Source organism: Gallinula chloropus (assembly GCF_964237585.1).
Source record: "Gallinula chloropus genome assembly, chromosome: 17".
NCBI classification, from domain to species: Eukaryota; Metazoa; Chordata; class Aves; order Gruiformes; family Rallidae; genus Gallinula; species Gallinula chloropus.
The window spans coordinates 15,804,427-15,829,475 of NC_140102.1; the positions used below are offsets into that span (position 1 = coordinate 15,804,427).

At 48.3% G+C, this 25,049-nt stretch overlaps 1 protein-coding gene across 1 annotated transcript in view; it reads right to left on the minus strand.

Annotated features, from left to right (window-relative positions):
* The window catches only part of LOC311198050 (ATPase MORC2-like), a 61,095-nt gene that overhangs the window by 26,289 nt on the left and 9,757 nt on the right, over nt 1–25,049 (minus strand). Inside the window, exons 5-10 of the mRNA XM_084271931.1 lie at nt 16,349–16,439; nt 14,466–14,574; nt 13,076–13,235; nt 12,882–12,993; nt 8,549–8,674; nt 2,935–3,014 (exon numbers count right to left, since the gene is read on the minus strand). Of these exons, the coding sequence (XP_084128057.1) occupies nt 2,935–3,014; nt 8,549–8,674; nt 12,882–12,993; nt 13,076–13,235; nt 14,466–14,574; nt 16,349–16,439 (678 nt within the window). The remainder of the gene's footprint in view (nt 1–2,934; nt 3,015–8,548; nt 8,675–12,881; nt 12,994–13,075; nt 13,236–14,465; nt 14,575–16,348; nt 16,440–25,049) is intronic.

Here is a 25,049-nt window from a genome sequence, read left to right on the forward strand (position 1 = left end):
AGCCATGGTCAGCTCAGCTGAGACCCACCACAGCTCACAACACACATCTAGTGTTGGAAGACAAAACTGCAAATGGTTCTCTGGTGAAGATCCCTCCTAAGAACAGTGTGCATCCTCCAGAGCCAATGTATGATACAGGGGATGAGAAATCACAGAATCCCAGGAGTTGGAAGGGACCTGGAGAGCTCACTGGGTTCAACCCCCCTGCCAAAGCAGCTCCCTAGGACAGGGCACACAGGGAGGTGTCCAGACGGGGCTGGAATCTCTCCAGAGAAGGAGACTCCACACCCCCTGGGCAGCCTGTCCCAGGGCTCCCTCACCCTCACTGGGGAAAAGTTCTTCCACATCTTGGTGTGGAACTCCCTGTGCTCCAACTTGTAGCCATCACCCCTTGTCCTGTCCCCACAGACACTGAAAAGGGGCTGCCCATTTCCCCTGCATCCCATACTTAAGATATTTTTAAACATTAATAAGGTCCCCCCTTAGTCTTCCTCTCCCCAGGCTGAACAGCCCCAGCTCACTCAGCCTTTCCTCACAGGGGAGATGCTCCAGGCCCTTCAGCATCTCCCTGTCCCTCCTCTGGACTCTCTCCAGGAGATCCCTGTCTGTTTGATCCCAGGGAGCCCAGAACTGGACACAACACTCCAGGTGGGGCCTGAGCAGGACAGAGCAGAGGGGGAGGATCCCCTCCTGTGACCTGCTGGCCACACTCCTCCTGATGCCCCCCAGGATCCCATTGTCTCTCTCAGCCCCCAGGGCACACTGCTGGCTCATGGCCACCCTGTCACCCACCAGGACCCCCAGGTCCTTCTCCACTGAGCTCCTCTCCAGCAGGTCACCCCCAGCCTGTCCTGATCCCAGCAGTTATTCCTTCCCAGGTGCCAGACTCTCCACTTGCTTTTGTTGAACCTCATCTGGTCTGTCCCTGCCCAGCTCTCCAGCCTGTCCAGGTCTCTCTGGATGTACCTCTTCTATCAGCAGCAGAACAAGAGAACCTCATTGGTACAGACTGTTGTAGTTTTGCAGGGTTGGGTTCTGGTGGAGGAGGGGGGCTGCAGGGGTGGCTGCTGCAGGAAGCTGCTAGAAGCTTCCCCAGGCTTGACAGAACAAACAATAGCCAATTCAAGGCCGGAGTCGCTGCTGACCAAGGCCGAGCCCATCAGCGATGGGCACAGCACCTCTGGGAGTCACAGTGAGGAGAGAAAAACCACAAGCAGCTGCTTTGTGCCCCCAGAGAAGGAGTGAGAAGATGTGAGGAGCTGTGCAGACACCAAGGTCGGGGAAGGGGGGCAGGAGGCACCCCAGGTGCCAAAGATGCCCCTGCAGCCCCTGGAGAAACCCATGGTGGAGCGGGTGTCCCCCCACAGCCCATGGGAAGATGAGGACTGAGGCACAGGATAAAATCTGCTTAAACTTCCTATCCTGAAGTCTACCTTGTCAGGTTGTACTTCATAAAGGAGAAACAGGGATCACAGTCATTTACACGCTGTCATTGTGCTGCTCTGGGCAGGTCACACTCACAGTCCCTTAGTGACTATGCACAGGCAGAAGATGGCAGCACTGGGTGCACATCTGACCTGCACACACCCCCTACAGCAGCTCCTCTGCAGGGAGAAACACAGGTCAAAATCACACACAATTCTAGAAAGGTTTAGGAGGGAAAGGACCTCAACCCCCAGCTCCAGGGTCAAGCCTCCACCATAAGCAGGGACACCCCCCACCAGCCCAGGGTGCCCAAAACCCCATCCAACCCAACCTTGAACCCTGCCAGGGATCCAGGGGCAGCCCCAGCTTCTCTGGGCACCCTTTTTCAGGGCTTTCCCAACCCTCCCCAGGAAGGATTTGTACCCAATATGCTAATTCTTGTCCTGGGGACCCTGTTCTGGATGCAGCACTGCAGAGGGGGTCTCCCCAGAAAGAAGTGAAGAGGCAGAATCTCCTCCCTGGTGTTCAGCCCAGGACACAGGGGGCTTTCTGGGCAGCACACTGCTGTGTCTCAGCCCACCAACATTCATAAGTCCTCCTCCTCAGGGCTATTCTCCATCAAACCCCCCTCCCTCAGCCTGTCATCATGCTTGGGGCTGCCCCAACCCATGTGCAGGACCTTGGCCTTGGTGAACCTCATGCAGTCCACACAGGCCCATCTCTCCAGCCTGTGCAGATCCCCCTGGATGTCATCCCTGCCCTCCAGTGTGTCAACCCACCACACAGCTCAGTGTCATCAGCAGCCTGCCAAGGGTGTACCTGATACATAAACATGTCTTGCAACTTCCAAGATTCCTCCTTTACTATGGATTACCCCATCAGAGGTCAGGGAGACCACTTAGGATGTTAAATTTGCAGATTTGATGGAGTTATATGCTGTGTTTACATGCTTGTGTCGTTTTTATATGCTGAATGTTTAGAAATGTCAACTTGGGTTTCCCCTGAGGACTACAGAATTTAATAGAAAGGGAGGGATGGAACAACAGAAATGTCTTAAAGGGGAAAAAAACCTCAAGAAACAAACCAGCACTCCCTTGTACACCCAGATCAGTCACTTTACACCAACTGACACAATAAAAACCTGGGTTTTGAGCAACTACCTCAACAAGGAAAGACCAGAAGCAGAACAAAAACAAAAGCTAATGATATGCAAAAGGTGAGAGCAGAACTACAAGGTAACAGGGCTGAGCTGTGCTTCAGATGGAGCAAGGGCAGACAGCTGTGGCTCTGAGGGTTGTTCTGTACATGTGTTCCTCAGCAGAAGTGGTGTAGGGAACAATGTACAACTTCCACTGCATGGAGGCAAGTCTGGGTCACCCAGTCACTAAAACAATTTCCTGAGCAACTATAATGATCAGAGAAGCAAGTTATTCCAACAAGGAAGCCTCTTCCAGTCCTTTCCTTGGCTACAGCAAAGCCAGGGTGCACACCCCCAGCCTGGAGACTCACCTATCTTGGCCAGGTGCTCTGCTTTCTTCACCTCTTGCTCTGCACGGGTCTTGAAACGATTTGAAGTGTATTTGTACATCCTGTGATGATCAAAACTGATTAATCAGCAAACTCAGCAGTAAGGGCAAACCAAGATTTCATCACTGTATGAGAGAACAAGGTCTCCACACGCTGCTCTTCTCTTCTTAGTGCATTCCATAGATGGAGAGGGAGGTGTATGTACCAGGAACCAGGCAGGGTGGATACAGTGAGTCAGAGACACTTTAGCAGTAGCTGCAGCCACAACAATATATAAAATATATCCATATTCTTGAAAGAATCCTGCAATAGTTTGGGTTGGAAGGGACCTCCAAGGCCATCAGGTTCCACCCCCCTGCCATGGGCAGGGTCACCCTGCACTAGCCCAGGTGCCCAAAGCCCCATCCAACCTGACCTGGAACATTGGTTTAGTTTTAAGCCATTCCCCCTTGTCCTATCACTACACTCCCTGATAAAGAGGCCCTCTCCATCTTTCCTGGAGCCCCTTCAGGTACTGGAAGGCTGCAGTAAGGTCCCTTGGAGCTTTCTCTTCTCTCAGCCTGTCCTGGTGTGGCAGGTGCTCCTGCCTAACTGCACCACTCAGCTGGGTGTCATCACAACCCCACTGCCCAGGTCTCTGACAAAGATGCTGAGAAGTGCCTGTCCCAGTATGTTCCCCTGAGGAACACCACTCAAACACTGACCACAACTCTTTGAGTGCAACCATCCAGCCCATTCCTTACCCACTGAGTGGTCCATCTGACACATCAATGTCTCTCCAAATCAGAGACCAGGATGTCATGTGGAACAGTGTCAAATGCCAGGCAATGATGTCTGTCACTCTTCCCTTACCCACCAGTGCTCTGACCCCATCACAGAATGCCATTATATTTGTTAGGCATGAGAGGAAATCCCAAGGTTTAGAGGAATAACTTCTTCAGAAGCAGAAAGGAGTGAATACATATGGAAAGCTTCTCAAAATTTATTTACACATAAATAACTGTTCCTTTCTCCTGCAAACAGCTGTCTACAGGCAGAGTCTGACAGAGCCCATCTCCAGGCAGGGCAACTCAAAGCCTCTATGTGGCAGAGCAACTCTCTGAGCAGAGCCTCAAGTTTCAGCTCTGAAGTTGTAGGACATTTCTGTATCTACACCTCTGACTCACAACCCTGTAAATCATGCTTGAACTGCAGTGGCTTGTCTCACCTTCCCTGGGTCATACCATGCCAAGTGCAGATCACAATCTGACTGGCCACTGCAGGCTTCAGAGGCAGAAGCTCATGGGTTTGCATCACTTCTCTGCAGAGACACGTTGACTGAGGAAGAGATGATGACACCAAGAAGGTTGATCTGCAAGAACTCAACCTGCCTTCAGACACAAGGTTCTGGAGCTATCCAGAGGAAAATCCTATCCTAAATAACTTTTTTTTGGTCCAAAAATAAACCTCTCCAGCATTTAGTCAAAGCAAAAGCCACTCAAATGTTGGTTTTGCAGAGAGAGGTGGAAACACAGAAGGACATAAGGCTTGACTGACCAACTTCCTAATGTAACAGGAACCCCATTTAGATCCCAGTGGGACACAAAATCCCTGCCAACAGCAGACAGTGTAGCAGGATGCATGAGAAATCACCTTCTACATATGAGAGATTCTGTTTCAATCTTGATGTCAGAAATCCAGTCTCACCAACAGAAATCCCTTCTTCCCAAATCCAGAGAATTCACCCCACAAGCACAGTCCACTTCAACAGATTTCTGCACTTAATAAACTCTTCTCTGCTATTGGTAAGGATCTCCTCCCTGAGGGCAAAGCAGACAGTATGAACTCTTCCAGAAATCACCCAATAGCCATGGTAGGAGATGCAGAGGCAGGTTGGTAGTGCTACCACCTCCTCAAAGGTATTTGAGGTTGATTAAAGCTACCTGGGGCCAAAAGAGAGAACAAAAGCAGCTTCACAGGGATATCACAGGCAGTTCCCTGGCCTAGGCTACTGAGGAGCTGCAAAAAACAGCTCTGCTAAAGAGCTGAGCATCACTGCTGCATCAACTATCTTCTGAAGGAACACCCTAAGAGCAGGACACTCTCTCAAGTACCCCCACACAGACTGTAGCTCCTGTGCAAGTGCAGGGGAACAGTTTAGCCTGCACAACACTCCAAGCCCAGTAGCTAACTGGAGATGCAGGAGCTCTGTCTCCAACTTTAAAGGAAAAATCCAGAGTGTCAGCAACCCTTTTTCAGCAGGTTCAGAGAGAACAAATAAAAACTCATTTAAAAACACCCCCTGTAGCTGTAAAAGCAGAGTAACTCCACCCTCAGCCTGGACTGAGTTACTGGTTTTCCTTCAAGAAAGAGACACCCAGGGCAAATTAAACTCTGATCAGGTGTCTTCAAGGCAAAATTTCTACAACCTGTGTCTGAGTTTCTACAGCCTGTCCAGGGTACAGCACTGGCATCTCCTTCAAGGGCTGTGTTAGCTCTCAGAACCTGGGGTGAAGATTTTGATGACCGATCCAAACAGCCAACCAGCTTCTGGAGCCCAAGTCTGGTGTCAGGATCTTGAGATCAGAAGGAAAAAGTCTGGCCATCCTCCAGAAAGACACAGCAAGGTTTGATAACTGGTTCAAGGCCAGGAAGATCTACACTGTGCTCCCCAGGAACACCTGGTCTGCACAGTCTTTACTACTCCACTGAGAGGGGATTTTAAAGATAAATGTCTTTACAGTGTTGGGAAGTTCTTATTGATCTGCCACCACAAGCAGATCTAGAGTCTGAAAAGATGCAGCCCAAGCTGCTTTGTTAGATACACCTGCATCTGCACTGATCCTGTGAGCATCAGCATGGGGCACCTTAGCCCATCATTGGTTCATCCCCCAACACTGGTTCCACTGACCACAGCTAGCCCAGGAGCACTTGGCATCACACCACTGTTCCAAGAAGATTCTGCAGCATTTCTTACTCCCTCAGCCCATGCAGCCCATTCTGTGGTCAGGCTTTCTTGCCCTCCATGCCAGATCAGTCCTTGATCACGAATTGCCACCGCTGAGCGGCTACAACTTGAATTTCCCCTTAAACAACTGCAACTGTTCCCCCCAAACAATGGAAAGTAGATGATGAATTGGTGACAGGGACCCAGAAAAACTGCTGAATTGTCTAAAAACAGTCTCTCTTCAACAGAAGATAGTCCTATGGTATAGGACAAACATCTCATAGCCCTCCCCAGCCATCACCTGCTGACCACTTGAAAAAGAATATACTGAGAGAGTAAGTGGGGTGAGCTGGTCCATGTTCCACTCCCATGGGAGTGCTAGCACCACCCCACAGCAGTGGCATCCTGTCTTTGAGTTTCCCAAGAAGCTGGCCTCTGGTGAGATAAAAACCTGTGCCACTCTCCTCTGCTTCCCCTCCATAGTATTTCTGCTGGACTGCAGCACAAGGGGAAGCAGCACATGGCACTCACATGCAGATGAAATGCAGACAGGAATCCACAGAATCTCTGCCCAGAAGATTAGAATTTACAGTGACAAATCTACATCCACTTTCTCCAGTGGAATGGCTATCTTGGTGTCCTGGTTTCAGACAGGATAGAGTTAATTTTCTTGCTAGCAGCCAGAGGAATGCCATGTTTAGGAGTCAGGATGGGAGCTGTGCTGATAACACCCTGATGTTTTAGTTGTTGCCAAGCAGTCAGGGACTTCTCAGTTGTTCATACTGCCCTGCCAACGAGAAGGTGGGGGGCACCCAGGAAGCTGGGAGGGGACACAGCCAGGACAGGTGACCCAAGCTGGCCAAAGAGGTATCCCAGCCTCATGACATCATGCTCAGTGCAAAGGGGGCTGGTGGGGGAGGAGCACAGGGCTCCAGAACATGCAGTTTGGGGACAGTGTGACTTTGGGATGGCTCTGAGCTGGACAGCCTGAGTTGTTCAGAGCAGTGAGAAGCTGCCTCTGTGTACCCCCAGTTCTGTGCATGTTGCTATGAAGTCCTGTCGTTGCTGTATCCCTCTCTGCCCCCTGAACTGTCCTTACCCCAACCCAGGGGCTTGGTGTTTCTCACCTTTCCCCTCTCCTCTGCCCCCCAGAGAGAGTGGCTGGGTGGTGCTCAGCTCCTGGCTGAGGGCAAAACCACAACACTTGGTCAGGAAGGGAAGAGCATCATGTGTTATCTCCCTGGATTTGGGCAAGTTTCTGACACCATTTCCCATGGTGTCAGTTGAGGAGCTGTAAGCTTGACAAACAGCCCAGCTCTAAGCTGCAAACTGGCCAGGTTCTAAGGGCAGCAATCGTGGTGTGACATCAGAATGTGGTGCTGACAGTGGGCCCATACTGTTGAACCACAACCACAGAGTGAAATGTTGCATTAAAACAACCCACAAACACTTGCACTGGTTTTAGCTGGGATAAAGTCAATGTTCTTCACTGTAGCTTGCACAGGGCTGTGTGTCTGATCTGTGATGAAGACAGCATTCAAGACAGCAGGGGTGATTTCACCACTGCTGACAGCATCAAGGCCTCCTCTGCTTCTCACACCACCCCACCAGTGAGTGGGCTGAGGGTACACAAAGGGCTGGGAGGGGACAAGGCTGACCCCAGGGACCAAAGGGATATTCCAAACCACAGAACATCACACCCAGCAGTAAAAGCATGAGGAGGAGGAGGAGGAGGAAGGGGGACATTCAGCATTATGGCACTTGTCTTCCCAAGCTCCCCTTGGGCACGATGGAACCCTGCTCTCCTAGAGATGGCCAAACATCTGCCTGCCTGGGGGATGTGGGGATGAATTCTTTGCTTTGCTTGCATGTGCAGCTTTTGCTTTACCTGTTCCAATGTCTTTACCCCAAGCCTGCTCACTCTCACCTTTAGGATTCTCTCCCCATCTCCCCAGTGGGCAGTAAGCCAGCAGCTGTGTGCTGCCTGTTTTATTAAGACAAATCACATTAAGGTATCTAGAAGGCAGCCTGTGTGCCCCCAGGGACAGAACACTATTGCCTCAAGCAGCCTTCAATACACATTTTCCTTTCCCCTTCCATCCTTATAAACTTTCCCACTGCCTGTTAAGCCAACTGGCAGCACATCCCAACACACTGCCACATTTTTTGTTTAAGGGAGTTTTAAAGGGAGATGTCCATCCCAATTTCTGTTCAAACCTACATTAGGTACACAGAGAAGTTAATTTTCAAACAACTATTTCAAAGTGCTCAGCCTCCTTTTTTTTCAGTACTAACTCTAGCTCCCACCATAGGGATTTATTTGCCCTAGTTTAAAAAAAGAAAGAAAAAAGCACAAGACCAACCAACCAAACACCCACCCAGTTGCCCAGCAGTCTGCATGGATATAGCATTCTGAACAGCGAGTATCTTCACTTCTTTGTTTGCTCTGACAGGGTATCTAACTGCACAGATTACTCATGTGATTTAGATTTTCCACTCTCTCCTTTTTCCATGACACAAATCCCACATCCTGTTCTCTCAGGATCTGTTTTCTGCGGTGTCAGCATGGAATGGTGCAGGATGCAGCTGGAGAACAAAGGGCTAATCCTCTCCTATAAGGACTTTCTATAAGGTCCTAACCTGCCTGCAGACTTTGGGCCAAAACCTTACCTTGGTTTGTAGAGGCAGCAGGAGAGGCGTTTGGTCTGTACTTTGTGCCCATTTATGAAGATCCTCATCCTGGGGTCGATGTAGAGCACAGCAGCGTAGGCGCGGAATGAGCGGCGCTCGGGCTTCCTGTGAGAGAGGAAGGAGCTCACAGGGAGGCAGCACTCTGATCCCTGTGGCACCACCAGCAGACATGCTCCCAGCATCCTCCATGTAGCCCACAGATGACTCCATCAATTCACCCCCTGAGTAACTAGTGTCTCTTTGGTCAGAGTGCTTATCTTGAGGTCTCTTTCAGTCTGCATTCCATTTTCTCTTTCCTTCAGGTTTTACCCCTTCATTCCCCTCTCACTAAGAACAACCATGACCCTCCACTGCCCCAGAGCCTCCTCCTCCACCAAACCATAGTAACACGATTCTCAGTGCTCAAGACACTGCTACCCAGGAGCCAAGTGACCAACAAACACCTCTCCATGCTGTTCTGCACTCCTTCTGACCTATTTGAAGCATCTATGGCAGGATTCACAGCTCAGGTAACTGTTTCAGCCTCAGCTCACAGCCATCTATTTCAAAAGATGACAAAGATCCAACCTCCAGTGAGAAAGGGAAGGGAAGGAAAAGCCCTTTCTGGTGTAATGACCATGCAGCCTCACTCAGTGGGGCTTCTCTTCGACATTCTATGCCTTCTGTAGAGATCTTTCTATTGAGCTGCACATTTTAAATACCCTCAGAAAACACTGGTGGACACAGAGTCTGTAGCTTGGCAAGGATGTTTTGAATACAGTTGGATAATAAAGGTCAAATCTATGAACTGGACCATTCAACACTACATGTGTGCCTCAGTAGCTAGAGCATCCTCTTACCCTTCCTTGCTCAGGGGTATGCTCTGATTGCAGCCCCACTCACCATGCACAGACACTGTGTCACAAGGTCAGGAGAAAGAAATGGTAATCATGAAAAGCCCACCAGCAGGCATCAGAGGAGCATATCAGACCCCTGGATGTACCCAAGGAGTTTGCTGAACAACATGAAGCTAATAAATACAATGAAATGTTAGTTACTCCAATCACAGTATCATCAGACTCCACAAAAACACCTTGATATTTCAGAACCCTGCTCAACCAGAATACAGCTTCTTTCCTCAGTGAAACTACAACCAAACCACTAACACATGATAGCTTGGAGACTATTGGAAGCTGTGTATTCTAGCAGACCTGATTCAAAGAACAACCTTTGGAAGAGGCTCAAGATTCCTGGTTCACAGGCGGCAGTAGTTTCATCCGACAAGGCATCCCTAAGGCTGGGTATGCAGTGACCACTACTGACCAGGTAAGAGAATCAAATCCTTTTCCTATTGGAACTTCAGCCCAAGAGGCAGAAATTATTGCCCTGACCAGAGCACTGGAACTTGCAGCAGGACAAAGGATAACTGCATGGACAGATTCTGAGTATGCCGCTGGAGTTGTGCTGCCCACTGAGCGATTTGGAAACAGCATGGACTTGTAACAAGTCAAGGGAAGCATTAAGCCTGCAGGAGAAATACTTCACTTCTTAGAAGCAGTTCAACTGCCAACCAAGATCACCAATATGCTCTACCAAGGACACCTGAAAGGTGACACTGACCAGAGACAGGCAGATCATGAGGCTGAACAGGCATAAGAAAGATAAATGTGGCAGAACATGTACTTTAGGATATGTAATTCCTGGAGACTAAATATTTCACTTGCATCCTCCACCAGGAATTCTATGAACCCTTTGGAGGACAACAGATAAAAAGGGACTAAACTGCCTAGTAGGACAGCCAACTGCTTTTCACAATTTTGCAAGATAGTTCCTCCCATGGCTGGAGTAAGTGAACTGGAAAAAGCTGTAGTTAATATATCTGCTAGCATGGAGTTATTCCAAAGGGACACAAGTGATGATATCCATAGAGTGCAATTACAAGTTTCCTCCTTCAGTAAGGTAGTTAGACACGATCGGATGGCCTTAGATCTGCTGCTGGCCAAAGAAGGAGGTGTGTGCATGGTAATACATCAAAGCTGTTGTGCATGCATAAATCAGGAACAAGAAATTGAAACAAATTTAAATCATATGTGGAAACAAAGATTCTTTACCAAGTAGCTCAAGATGATACATCGTGGGGATTTAAAGAGGTTTGGAATAAGCTTAATCCCTGGCTCCCAAACTTTGCCTGGCTCAACCAACTTTTCACATGCCTTATTTTGAGAAGTATTTTAATTTCTTGTGTGGTGACTCAATGTTCTTTGTGGTGTTGTAAACAGACCACTATAACATACAGGGATTGGAGGAGAAATGAAATAAGACATCAAGTAGAGACAGGTGAACACTTTTCAAAATCATTAAGACAAGACAGTATAGTTTGAGATTACAAAAGGATTTGTAAGGATAAGGAAAAGGGGGGAATGATTCAGTGAAATGTAATCATGCTGAATAGATTGATGTAGATGTCACTTGAGACAATTAATATAACTTTAATCTGTGTACTTGAAGAATAGATTTGGTTTGGATTTCAGTAGAATCTGGCTGTGACTGTGTGGGCTGTTTGGTGAGAGTGGCTACAAAACTGAGCCACAACAGTGCAACAGCCTTGAAGATAAAGGAAGTGAAGATGGGGAGTCATAAATAATGAGACCCACGACCAATTAAGAGACAGAATATATCTTGTTTTCAGTTAAAAGGGGCTCCTAACTAGTTTGTACAGGAATGTGTTTTTGAGCTCAGGAATGTGCTTTGGTAACTATGGAGAGAACCATAAAGAGCATGTGCTGAGAGAGGGGAAGACGTCCAGCCTTCATCCCTGAAGACACCAGAAGACCCCCTGAGTGTCACTGAGCATGCTCTATCTGGGAGGAGTTAATCTAAATGACTTCCTGGGAATAATCTGCATAACCCTGAACATGCAGAGTTAATCTGTATCAACAGGAGACATCTGGCTTTAAACTGCACACGGGCTGCGTGCCCAGCGCTGCAAGAAAGGATCCCTGCTTCACAGGCACCGAGGCTCAGGAGTTCTGATTCTGGCTTTCTGAGGCATCACTACATACAGAAATACCCAGGCTCACAGTGCTTGAAGCTGTGTTTTATGGGAATGCAAGCAATGCAGGAAAGAAGCAAGTAATCTCATAAAAACAAAAAGAGAGAGTTTGTTAGGTGTGCCCATGGAGCTCTCAGATTTAATCAAGCATTTGGCTCAATTCAGTGGAGTTTTTCCTTTTCAGGCTACAACTGAACAAAGCTTCCAGAAAGCTCATCCAGAATTAGAATACCTCCCTGATGAGCTGAGCAAACACTCCCTGAACAGGGTCTTTTCCTCCTCCAGCTGCCCTTTAAGCACATCCGTTTCCATTCTCTGCAGGGAAGTCCAGGAACTGCCCCTGCTCCCAGTAAGACCTGGTGATACACACCACCTACACCCCACCAAGCCTTCTGCTCAGAGGCTGACCTGTGCAGAGCCTCACGTTTTGCCAGGGTTCATTTAATCACAAAACTGAGCCCCAGTTTTGATGAGTGTAGATGAAACCTAGAGCTGCTTTGTTTCACAGTGCCTAAAGAAAGGCAGGCATAGAGTTGGGTGCTGTGACTAAGCTGAGACATACCCATGCATATGCACTCACACCAAACATGACTGTAACGCCTGCACATCGTTCACACACTGTTCAGCAAGGGTGTTTTGCTTTCCAGCAGCTGGTGCAGTGCTGGGTTTGGTAGTCAGGATGGGAGCAGTGCTGGTAACCAGTGGTTTTAGTTGCCAAGCAGACAAGGACTTTTTGGCTTCTCACACAGAAGGTGGGGGGGCAAACAGGAAGTGGTAATGGGACACAGCCAGGACAAGTGACATGAACTGAATTCTATACCATATGGCCTCATGCTTTGCATATACCTGGGGGCTGGCCCAGGAGGGAGACAGCTCAGGAGCTAGCTGAGCATCACTCCAGGTGCTGAAAAACTGTGCTATACATAATTTGGTTTGTATTCAATTATTCTTCTGGTTATCATTACCTTCCTTTTCTGTCTTGTTGAAATGTCTGCATCTCGACCTACAAGTTTCACCTTTTCTCTTTCTGGTTCTCTCCCCCATCCCACTGTGGGGAGGGGAGTGAGCAAATGGCTGTGGGGTTGTTTTAGCTGCCTGCCAGGTTCAACCATGCCACACACATGAATTCCAGGCTGCTTAAGAACAAACTAAAGACCTCCTAAATTCTCCAACACACCACAGGAAGAGAAGCTCTTAAAAAATACATGCAGACAGTACCTAGGCAAACCCTACACGTGATTTGATAGGAACCCAAAGGTTTGTAACACCTGCCACACTCACGTTCCATCTGAGGGCGTTTCTGCCATCTGAATGTCTCGGGGATCAGAGGTCACATCCAGCTCTGGCTGTCCATTATCCATTAGTTTGAGGTTAAAGACGATCACCAGGGTGCCTGAGGAAGTAACAAGTTGATCAGGAAAATCCCAGCCAAACCCCTCAATTCCAGGCCCGTGAGCAGCACTGCCCATCATTACCTTTCTCCCCACGGATCTTACTGAACTGCTCCATCACTTCCTGCTCGGATCTGAAGGGGGAATACTTGTAGATCAGCTCTGTCTCAATAGCAAACTTCTCCATGTTGTCAGTCACGGGCTCCCGGCTCCGCACGTTCCAGGTGGGCAGGGGAACAATCACCTGCAATCACATCGCATCAGGAGCGACTCAGGCTCACCCACCCCAGCCATCCCCTTCTGGGGACCGTGGCCAAGTGACTTGCCCCTTCCAACAGACCCCAGAGGCACTGCAAGAGTCTTTCCTGACTTTCCAGTGGTTTGTACATTTGTCTAATACTCAAGGACCCCTCTTTGCCAACCTCTGAGCTGCCTTCCTACAATATCTAGTCTTAAAACAACCCATCCCCAAGTAACCTGTATGGACTGGCTACTCACTCTCCTCATTAACAGCTTTCATAATAACCAAACACCCAAACTTGGCTATCTTTAAAAATGACAACCTCTGAGCTGAACTTCTGAACTCAACTCTCCTTCACTCATTTATCCCGAACTCACTCATTCCTACAGGATTCTAGCACAGGATTCTAGTGTTTTCTGGAATTTGGAGCACAAACACAGATAGAATTAGACTGCAGCTGACTAACAGGGACAGTGAGGCACATCCTCACTTTAGAATTGAGTTCAAGCCAAAATTTCTGGCTCCCAGAGCCACTGTTGGAACCACATCACTGTTCCAAACTTGCTCCAGTCATCAGCTGCCCACTAGCAAACATTGTCATCTCAACAGTTTCTCTGCAGAGCTCCCTCCACTATCCCAACAGAAAGTGCTTTCTGAAGACACTATCCCACTGCAAATTTAAAACTTTTAATTATCTGTCTTGCCTGGAGAGAGTCTGGATACAGAACAACACCTGAATTATCTAGAGAGGTACCCAAGTTTTCAATAAGTAGAACCAGGCTGATTTTTTTTAACTTAAATATCTGCAAGAAGAAACATGTCTGGAGTTTATGACCTGTGGACAGCAACTTCAGTCACACCTTCAGTTCTCCACAGAAAACCAACCCAGAGCAAGAACTTTAAATCCAGCTCAAACTCACATCTTGTGGAAAGAGGAAAACACAATGAACCTGGGCATGTCCTGAATTCAGCATAAGCAATCTGATGTGACTGAAACAAGCTCTTCAGACTGGCTGTAGTGTAGAGAAACCTCTCAAACAGAATTAAAACCAAAAGGAAGAAACCTTGTGTGCCTTTGCAGAATCCCTAGGAGCCTATCACCCAAAGAAAACCATACACTGATCCAACCAGAGTGGCCACCAACACTGCCAGAGACTCTTCTCCTGGGAGAGCAGGGGAAGCTCAGATGAAACAGCATTCACCACAGCAGTTCATCCCAGAGTGTGTACAAACCTCATCAATGCCTTCTTCCTCATGGAAGGTCCGGGACAGGAGGAGGCAAGTCATGGTGTCATCTTTCTTTGTGAACAAGATAAAATCCTTCCCAATCCGCATGGAACCCCTGGAGACAGATCACAGGCTGCATGTTACACCTGAGGCACAGAGCTTTCTAGAAAGCAGACCACGTGATGGACTTCAAGAGCACAGCCTACAATCCCCTGCTGCTCTTTCACGTGGGCATGAATGATGCTGCAAGCCAGAAACTGAGCAGAACCAAGGACTATAAAGCCTCAGGGTGTGCAAGTGAAAAACACCAGTGTCTAAGTTATCTTCTCCTCCATTCTGCCAGCTGAAGGAGGCAGCTAGGAGGAGATGTATAATGCATACTGACTCCTGGCTATGGGGCTGGTGCCATCACCAGGGTTTTGGCTTTTACAACAATAGGACATTCTTTGATGACTATAACCTGTTCAAAAGGGATGGGATCCACCTGGTTGTAAGAGTCAAGGGACTCTCTGGCAGCAGGCCAGACAGCTGGGCAAAGAGGTCTTTAAACTGCAGGACTTTTGTTCACAAATAGAAAAGGGCTTGTTGATGAGGTTGGAGGCTGCCTTGGGCAGAGCAATCATAAATTGATTCTCAATTCTTGTGAAGGGAGGAGGAGGGTTGGAAGAGCCACCACCCTGGACTTCCAGAGGGCACACTTTGGGTTGTTGAGGAGCCTAGTGGATAGAGTCCCCTGGGAGCAAGTCCTGGAAAACAAAGGAGCTGAAGAAGACTAGACCCTCTTCAGGGGAACACAGAACAAACAGCACCAGACAAGTTACTGGGAGACTGTTCCCTGTCTGTCTCAAAGGAGTTGCTGACACCTGAGCTAATGCAATTTAGTAGGCAGCTGTCACAAAAAGGGACATTCCCATCTTCCTCCCCACTCTCCTATGCCAAATAGCACTTCTCCCATCTTCTCTTTTACCCTGTTACCCAACTCATTCAAAAACCTTCAAGGAAAATTAACATTGCATCAGAAGAAGGATTAGAGTTCTGTCAGTCCAGTTCTGTCAGTCCAGTCCTCCTTATCCTGGCTTAATGCCAAATTTCAAAGCTCAGCTTTTGCATATTTAGGTTTCAGACTGCTTTTCTCAGCTGTAGCATAGAAAGTCTCCTGGTCAAGGTTAAGAACAGGACAGAGATCTGACCTGGAAGCGCACAGGCAGGATCTGGGATCTGTCCTGCCCCACAGCTTGATCAACAGTATCTCAAGGTCCCTTACCTTCCTTCCCCTGTCTTTATTTTAATATAATTATTTTACATACAGGTATAATCAAACCATGTGGAACAGTGTAAAGCAGAACAGCGCATCAGAGTGAGCATAACAGCCCTCTAACATTCCCAAAGACATCAGTTCACCACAGCAAACACTATTCTCTTCCCTAGCAAATCTCTTCCAAATACTAAGATTCCCTTCCACCTCTGTTCCTCTGATGCTCAATCCCAACTCAACTCCTTCACTCCCCTTCTCCACACATTTAAGAAGTTTGAAGTCCATCTGCATTGCACCAGACAACTTTCCTACTGAGAGGCTGCAGCACTCTTTTGCTCCAATGTTACTAGCTGTCTGCCACATGAATATTAAGGTTTTGTTTCCTACTTTGTTGTTTCCCTGCAGCTCTGATGTGTATCCTCCACATCACCAGCTTTGGACAGATTTCTCAGCCCCTGAAGAACTACAGCAGATGTTTACAGAGCTCCTGTTTATCCAATCAGGGTAACTTTATTTAGATTACATCTACCTTCCCTGCTGGAAGAAGAGATACACCCCCCTGAGCCCAAGCTACACTCAGTTCCTGACCCCTGGCCTCCCCAACAGCCCTGGGAGCTGCTCCCCTTGTACCTACGATTTCAGGCCGTTCCCGTACTGCCCGATCTGGGTGGACTCTGGCGACCGCTTGGCTGATTTCCCAAACTGAATGACACTGGCAGCTTCATCTGGAGAGCAGGAGACAAGGAACAAACAACAAGGAGGTTTATTTTAATATAGGGACACACACACACATCTTTCATCAACTTCTTCACTGCTAAGCAGCCTCCCACACTGCTTGGTGGCACTGACGTTAGCAGAAGCTTCGTTCCGATGCCGCTGTGCTGACTGTCTGCACTTCCAGACTAGCCCAGTGCTCCATCTGAGCTGTGGGGAGACTTGTCCCAGAGATGATCTGTTGTGTCTGCCAGTGTTATCAACATGCTCATGAACCAAAACATCCCCTGGGACACTGCAGTGCTGCTGTACTGCATGTACTACTGATACCACAGACCCAAACTTCTGGTATTAGAGCATAAGCCAGGACTATGAGAAAGGTCCTGAATGTCTTGAAATCTGGAAAAACATCACTTGTCCTTCATGGCACTGAACAGAACACTCTGGCTAATGAATGCACCAGTAAGACAAAAGCTAATCTTTGCAGCAGATTGCTGGATCACTGGTAGAAGGACAACTGTGGGTGAAAAGGCAGTGCTAGCAAGTACCACAGCAATTAACAAGTGTTTTATTAGCACACAGGATGGCTTTGCAGCTGAGAGGGTCTGACATTTTTAGTTTAAGTCTTTCTATTGTTCAAGGGATAAAGTATTTTAACATCATCCATAGGACAGAACAATTCCTCTCCCTTCCCCCAGGAGATAGCAATCACTTCACCACAGTTTGCTGGGAGAAATGAAACAATTCCAGAGACAAGGAACATGAAGTTCCTGGACAGGAAGGCTAACAACAATTAACGCCCTCAAATGTGTACACAAGCTGTGAGGGAGCACAGGCCATCCCTCACCCCACCAGCCCACTCCATGGAGGTTAAGCTGGATTTAAGCATACAGAAGACTTACTCAGCTCTGCTAGTACTGACAGTGACTTTCTACAGTCAGAGGTTTAGTACTGACACTGTTGGTGTAACAGTCACCCATCTGGGTGTCAGAATGCCATTTCCCAATGAAGTGACATTAAGATAAAGCCACAAACTACAAGGCAAAAAACATAGAATCACAGGGGTTGGAAGGAACCTCGAGAGCTCATCGGGTCCAACCCCCTGCCAAAGCAGCTCCCCAGCTCATATTGCACAGGTTGGTGTCCAGATGGGGCTGGAGTATCTCCAGAGAAGGAGACTCCACACCCCCGGGCAGCCTGTCACAGGGCTCCATCACCCTCCCTGGGGAAAAGTTCTTCCCCATGTTGGTGTGGAACTCCCTGTGCTCCAACTTGCAGACATTGCCCCTTGTCCTGTCCCCACAGACACTGAAAAGGGGCTGCCCATTCCCCCTGCATCCCTTACTTAAGATATTGATAAACATGAATAAGATCCCCCCTTAGTCTTCTTTTCTCCAGGCTGAACAGCCCCAGCTCCCTCAGCCTTTCCTCACAGGGGAGATGCTCCAGGCCCTTCAGCATCTCTGTCCCTCCTCTGGACTCTCTCCAGGAGATCCCTGTCTGTTTGATCCCAGGGAGCCCAGAACTGGACACAACACTCCAGGTGGGGCCTGACCAGGGCAGAGCAGAGGGGGAAGCTCCCCTCCTGTGACCTGCTGGCCACACTCCTCCTGATGCCCCCAGGATCCCATTGTCTCTCTCAGCCCCCAGGGCACACTGCTGGCTGAGAGCCGAGATCCACACAGCTGCCTGCTCCTTAAAGGAAAAGAGCAGGGGAAGAGGGGAGGGGGGGGAGGGTGTGTGTGTGAGAGAGGTAAGGGAAGGGAAAGGAAAGGGGCAAATAAACCCCAAAACCAAGACACTAAGAGGCCCGTGGGTTGGGATAGGGATAGTTTACCAAGATAACAGAAAGATACAATATAACAATGCTAACAGGACTTCAGAGCAAAAACACATGAAGCTGTTGATACACAATGCAGTTTCTCACCAAACCCACAGCTCAGGCCGTGCCACCCAGAGCCGTCCCGGAACCCGACCGTGCCCCAAGAACCGCGCGTCCCGGAGCCGCCCCTGCTCTTCCCACATCAGCCCCCCCGATATCCTGGGCAGGACATAATTGGCATGGAATACTCTTTTTGGCCAGTTTGGGTCACCTGTCCTGGCTTCGCCCCTCCTTTCTCATGAACAGAGAAATACGAAGAGCTGAGGACGTCCTTGACTGTCTGACAGCAACTAAAACCATCAGGGTGTTATCAGCACTGCTTTCATTTTACCTCTCAAACACAGCATTCCATCCGCTGCTACGAATGAAGTTAACTCTATCCTGACCAAAACCAGGACACTGGCTCATGGCCAACCTGTCACCCACCAGGACCCCCAGGTCCTTCTCCACAGAGCTCTTCTCCAGCAGATACTGCACTGATCCCCAGCCTGTACTGATTCCAGCGGTTAAAATACAGAAGATCAACTGTGCAAATACCTTGCTGCCTCATAATGAGGGTCCATAACTATTTCAAAACCAACTTTCCACTGGAGAGTACCTCTCCCTTTGCTTCAGCCTCCTTCAGGATTTTCTAGCCAAACAAAGAAATCTTCTATTATCTTATATTTGGAATCTAGGGAAGGATATTGACAATTATATGATTATTATTAGTATTATCATGTTTGGTTTAAAGCCTGGTCAGAAAAGGGACAGAGAAAGTGGTGAGGGGCTGAAACAGGCTGCCCAGAGAGGGGGTGGGTGCCCCATCCCTGGGGGTGTTCAGGGCCAGGTTGGATGGGGCCCTGGGCAGCCTTGTGTAGCTCCAGGCCTGGAGGTTGGTGGCCCTGCCTGTGGCAGGGGGATTGGAGCTCTATGATCCTTGGGGTCCCTTCCAACCCAGACCAGTCTGTGATCCTATGAAGAGGAGGCTACTAGAACCCTTTTGCTATACAAGTTGTATCAACAGCTATTTTTAAGAAAATATTGAGAAGCCTAAACAGGAAAGAGAGTGACTGTCTGAAGCATTTCCTCCTTCAGAAAAGGTGACCATATCATTGATCACTCAATGCTGGATGTTCAAAACCATCCCATCAGGATTCTTCTTTCTGGCCAGAGACAGAGATGATGCTGAGCAAAGAGGACTACCTGGGAGCAAGGGAGCCTCTCTCTACTCCAAGACTGCTGCCTTTGCAAAATGTTATCTTTACCTCTTGCCAAGAATTAAGGTACAAATTCTTTTTTTCCAGCTTGAGTTAAAGGTCTGGAGGGAGTTTAAATTTAAGGTCATTTTAGTCAGACTGTCTTCATTTTGTCATGTCTGAGTTACTGGATTTTAAAAAAATAAACAGAAAACCAAAATAACTCCAAACCTCCCAAACAAACTCCCTGCAATAAAACAGGGGGTGACAGGATCTTGTCAAACAGGCAAGAGAAACAACAATCCAAAAGAGTTCACTCAAGACAGCAGATTGATCCTCTGAGCCCAAGAAAAGGAATCAAGGGCACAGATAAATTTGCTAATAAGAAACATCAGATGCCTGGGATGAAGAACTGAGGGGAGGAATTGTTTAGTTCCTGACTGTTGGTTCTTCAGGACAGCAACAAAATACCCTCCTGAATGACAGACAAGTTCTTACAGCACACGGCCAACAGCCCTGTAGCCATGCCTCCTGGCTCCCTGGCTCCAGGTCACAAGCCACAACTCCATGCTTCCCTGCTCCAGGTCACAAAGCAGCCACTTAAGTCAGACCTGGCTTCACCCTTTGAAGAGAGCCCTCTTGTATTTCCAAGCTCTCCAGTTAAGAATACACAAAAGGACCCAATCTTAGCACAGAAAACTACTCTTCTTGCCTTCTACATAAATTTATCTGCTGTGTTTGCATTAAGTAGGGTACCTGCAGTAGACTCAACAGCATCTCAAAAACTATCCCAGAGCCAAAGCATCTAACTTACTACCTGAGAGAAATCAGCCTAAACCAGGGTTACTGCCAGTCAGACTTCCCTGGGACACGGGGAAAGGGGGAGCAGCTCAGAGGTCTTGCATTCCTGTAACAAACACTGACAGCCAGGCACCAAAGGGGTATGACTGAACACAGCCAGTGATTGAACAACCAGTTTGACATACATTCATGTGATATATATAAATAATGTCAACTTGAGATGAAACATCAATGTGCTACAAGGCTACAAAGAGGCATTTTCCCTTGAGAAATACACAGATCACTCCTCTGAGAGCAGCCTGAGTGCTGCTGCCTACACTCAAAACTGTGTACATGGACTTTAAAGTAAGTGCCAGAATACCAGATACATTTAAACATGTGTCCTGGGTTTGGCAGGGATAGAGGTCATTTTCTTTCTAGCAGCTGGTGGAATGTCTGTTTGAGAGTTAGGATGAGAGTAGAGCTGATAACACAGAGATGTTTCTAGTTGTTGCCAAGCAGTCAAGGACTTCTCAGCTGTTCATACTGCCCAACTAATGAGAAGGGGGGGGGCACCCAGGAAGCTTGGAGGGGACACAGCCAGGACAGGTAACCCAAACTGGCCAAAGGGGTATTTTCATACCAATAATGTCACACATAAAGGGGGGCTGTTGGGAGAGGAGCACAGGGGCTCCAGTATGTGCAGTTTTGTGTGAGAGTCCAACTCCAGGACAGCCCTGAGCTGTGCAGTTTGGGGAGGAGCTGCCTGTGTGTGTCACCAGTTTTGTGTACTTTGCTGGAAAGCCCTGCTGTTATTTGTCTCTCTCTGCTGTCCCAGTGAACTGTCCTCATCCCAACCCATGAGTTTTGCCTTTGGTTTTCTTTTCCTTTCCCCCACCAGAGAGAGAGCAGCTGCGTGGTGCTCAGCTCCTGGCTGGGGCAAAGCCATGATGACATCATTCCTCACCACCGTGAGCCTTGGACAGAACAAGATCTAACACAGTAACCAGTGCATTGGTACTTAACTGCATCCAGTAAAACAGCAGCACTTCTGACCTTCTCAACTTCAAAAATAGTGTTTAAAGGCACAGCAACACATATATTTACCCCAATCCTTGGGAAAGGAGTAGAATAAATCCTCTCAAGAACTGTTACAGAATCACAAGGTTGGAAAAGACCTTTGAAGATCGAGTCCAACCATTCCCATCCTGTGCTAAACCAGATCCCTGAGCACCTCATCTACCCTTTTTTTGAACACATCCAGGGATGGTGACTCAGCCCCTCCCTGGGCAGCCTGTTCCAGCCCTGACAACTCTTTCAGTAAAAAAATTGTTTTCTAATATCCAATCTAACCCTGCCCTGGCACAGCTTCATGCCATTGCCCCTTGTCCTATCTCCTGTCCCCTGGCTGAAGAGACCATCCCCACCTCTCTACAACCTCCCTTCAGGTAGTTGTAGGTGGGGAGAAGGTCTCCCCTCAGCCTCCTCTTCTCCAGGCTGAACACCCCCAGCTCCCTCAGCCGTTCCTCATAGGATTTGCCCTCCAGACCCTTCCCCAGTCTGGTTGCCCTTCTCTGCACTTGCTCCAGGACCTCAATGTCCTTCTTATGGTGAGGAGCCCAGAACTGCACACAGCACTCAAGGTGTGGCCTCATCAATGCCGAGTACAGGGGCACAATCCCCTCCCCAGACCTACTGGCCACACTGTTTTTGATACAAGCCAGGATGCCATTGGCCTTCTTGGCTGCCCGGGCACACTGCTGGCTCATATTCAGTCTGCAGTCACCCAACACTCCCAGGTCCTTCTCTGCCTGACAGCTCTCCAGCCAACCTCTCCCAAGTCTGTAGTGTTGCATGGGGTTAATGTCCCATGTGCAACGCTCTACACTTGGTCATTACAAGCCAAATGAAGCTGGATAAGGCAGCATGGACTTATCAAAGGCAAGTCACACCTGACTGACCTGGTCACCTTCTAAAAAGCAGCAGTTTCTGTGCACATGGAGACAGCAGTGGACCTCAGCTGGGCTTCAGCTGAGTGTTAGACACTTTCCCACAGCCCCCTCATGGACACACTGGCAAGGCAGACTGGATGAGTGGTCTGCAAGATGGGTAGGGGACTGGCTCACAGGTCACGCTCAAAGGCTGATCATCCATGGTGTTTACACTGGCTGGCAGCCTGACACAAGTGGGGTCCCCCAGGGATCAATGCTGTGAGCCACACTGTTCAACACCTTCCTAAGGGATCTGGATGACAGGATCAAAAACATCTGGTCCAGTTTTGCTGGTGGTGGTGTGCTGGACACCTCACAAGAGAATCATCTTAGAGAGACACCAGGACAGGCTGGAAGAGTGGGCAAGTAAAGACTGTATGAGTTCAATGGAAGGCCAAGGTCCTGCACCTGGGATGAAATTCCCAGAGCCCAGTACAGGCTAGGCATGAATCAGCACTGCACTGCTACAGCAAGAAAGACAAACAGGACCCTAAGCTATATCCACAGAGGCAGAGAGATGTGATCATCCCACTCTACTCAGTGCTTGTCAGGCTGTGTCCAGTTCTGGTCTTCTCAACTCAAGAAAAACGCAGACTGGACAAGGTCCAAAGAAGATGATCAAAGGGCTGGAGAACTTGTCCAGTGAAAAAAGACAGAAGGAGTTAGGTCTCTTCCTGGAGAAGAAGGCCTAGGGTGACTCTCATCACAGTATTGCAGTACTTAAAGGGCAGCTTAAAAGGCTCTCTCTTCACAAGGAGCCACGTAGAAAAGACAAGGGCAGTTACACTGGGAGTCGTTTCATAACCAATTGCTGCAATAAACTCCCCAAGGAGTCCCCATCACTGGAGGTTTTCAAAACATGAAAGGACAGGGTGGTAAATCATATCATTTAGGCTCCCTTTCCCACAGGAGGTAGGATGAACCCTCACGTCGTTCCCAACATGGGCTGTCCTATGATACTGATGTGCAAGTTAAAGACTTACTTTTTTCAATCCCTTAAAAATGCAATTACAGGTCACTTCCTAAATTAGTCATTAGACTTTTTCAACTGACAGATTGATTTGCTGAATCATTCAACCTACACTGTGATTCATTAAACTCATCATAGAATCCTAGAATGCTCTGGGGGGAAGAGACCTCAAAGACCATCTAGATCCAACCTCCTGTCATGGGCAGGGACACCCTCCTCTAGCCCAGGGTGCCCAAAGCCCCATCCAAACCAGCCTTGAACACTGCCAGGGATCCAGGGGCAGCCACAGCTTCTCTGGGCACCCTATGCCAGGGCTCTCCCACCTTCTCTGAGAAGGATTTCTGCCTTCCAGCTCCACTCCAGCTGCCCTCCTCAGCTGAAAGCCATTCCCCTGGGCCTGGCCCTCCCTGCTCTTCTTGCCAACCCTTCTCCAGCTTTCCTGGAGCCTCACAAGGGACTGAAAGGTGCTCAACGTCCTCTCCCACAGCCTTGTATTCTGCAGGCTGAAGCCTCCCAACTGTCTCAGCCTGTCTCCATTGCAATGGTGTTCCAATCCTCAGATCACCTCTGCAGCCTCCTCTGGACTCACTCCAACAGCTCAGTATCTTTCTAGTCCTGAGAATCCCCAAGCCTCATGTAGTACTCCAGGCAGGGTCTCATGAGAACAAAGTCAAGGAGCAGAATGCCCTCCCTTGCCTGGCAGGTCTTGCTGCCAAGGATGCAGCCCAGGACACAGCAGCTCCCTGGGCTGCAGGTATGCACTGCCAGCTCATTCTGAACTTCTCATCCATCAATGCCCTCAAGTCCTCCTCAGGCCTGCTCTCCATCCATTCTCTGCCCAGCCCATCGTTGTGCTGGGGCTGCCCCGACCCATATGCAGGACCTTGCCCGTGGTGAACTTCATGGGGTTTGCATGGTCCCACCTCTTGAGCCTGTCCAGATCTCTCTGGATGGCATCCCTTCCCCCCAGCTTGTCCACTGCACCACACAGCTTGGTGTCACTGGACAATTTGCTGAGGGTGCACTCTATCCCACTGTCCATGTTGCTGACAAGGTTGTTAAAATCCACACAGCACCTCCAGACACCAAGCAGAAGGTACAATTCTCAAGCCTAAATAATCTCTGTAGTGATGCTACGCACAATATGGCAATCCTTACATAAGTAGGATGTGCTGCATGAGCTCTGTTGTTTGATTTTGTAATTGATTCCTATTTAATATCTTACAAAAAAATCAAACTTTTGGACCAATCCTGTTATCCTGATACCTCCCTGCAATGCTTTTTTGGAAGAGCTCTGTACTGTGGCACCACTGAATCCTGAGATCTTTCGATAACTTGTGACTCTGCAAAGGTGTTTGCAGCTTGAGTACACAGAATTAACCACAGTGATGCAAGCATCAAGCTAATCAAAAGACTATTATATATTTGCATATATATATATATATATATATAAAAGACTTACAGGGTTGTGAAACACCACTACAAGCCACAGTATCTGCCAATCTCCTCTACAGAGTACCCCAGACTACCAACATCAGGATAAAATCCTTCAAGAGTTAGCAGAAAGATCAGTCAAAAGAAGCAACTTAATACTTAGCCAATACTTAAATCCCACTTAAAATATTTAAATCCCACTACAGTTTTCAAACTGAATTCCTCATGCAGGTCACAAACCTGTGTATCAAAGAATTAATGTATTTTTATTAGCCTTAATAAACAAAACACTTCATATCTCAAGACGATCCTAAAGACCTCAGGGATCAGAACAAAAATGTTACTCAGTGCTTATTTACCCATGTCCTCCACCTTCTCCAAACCCT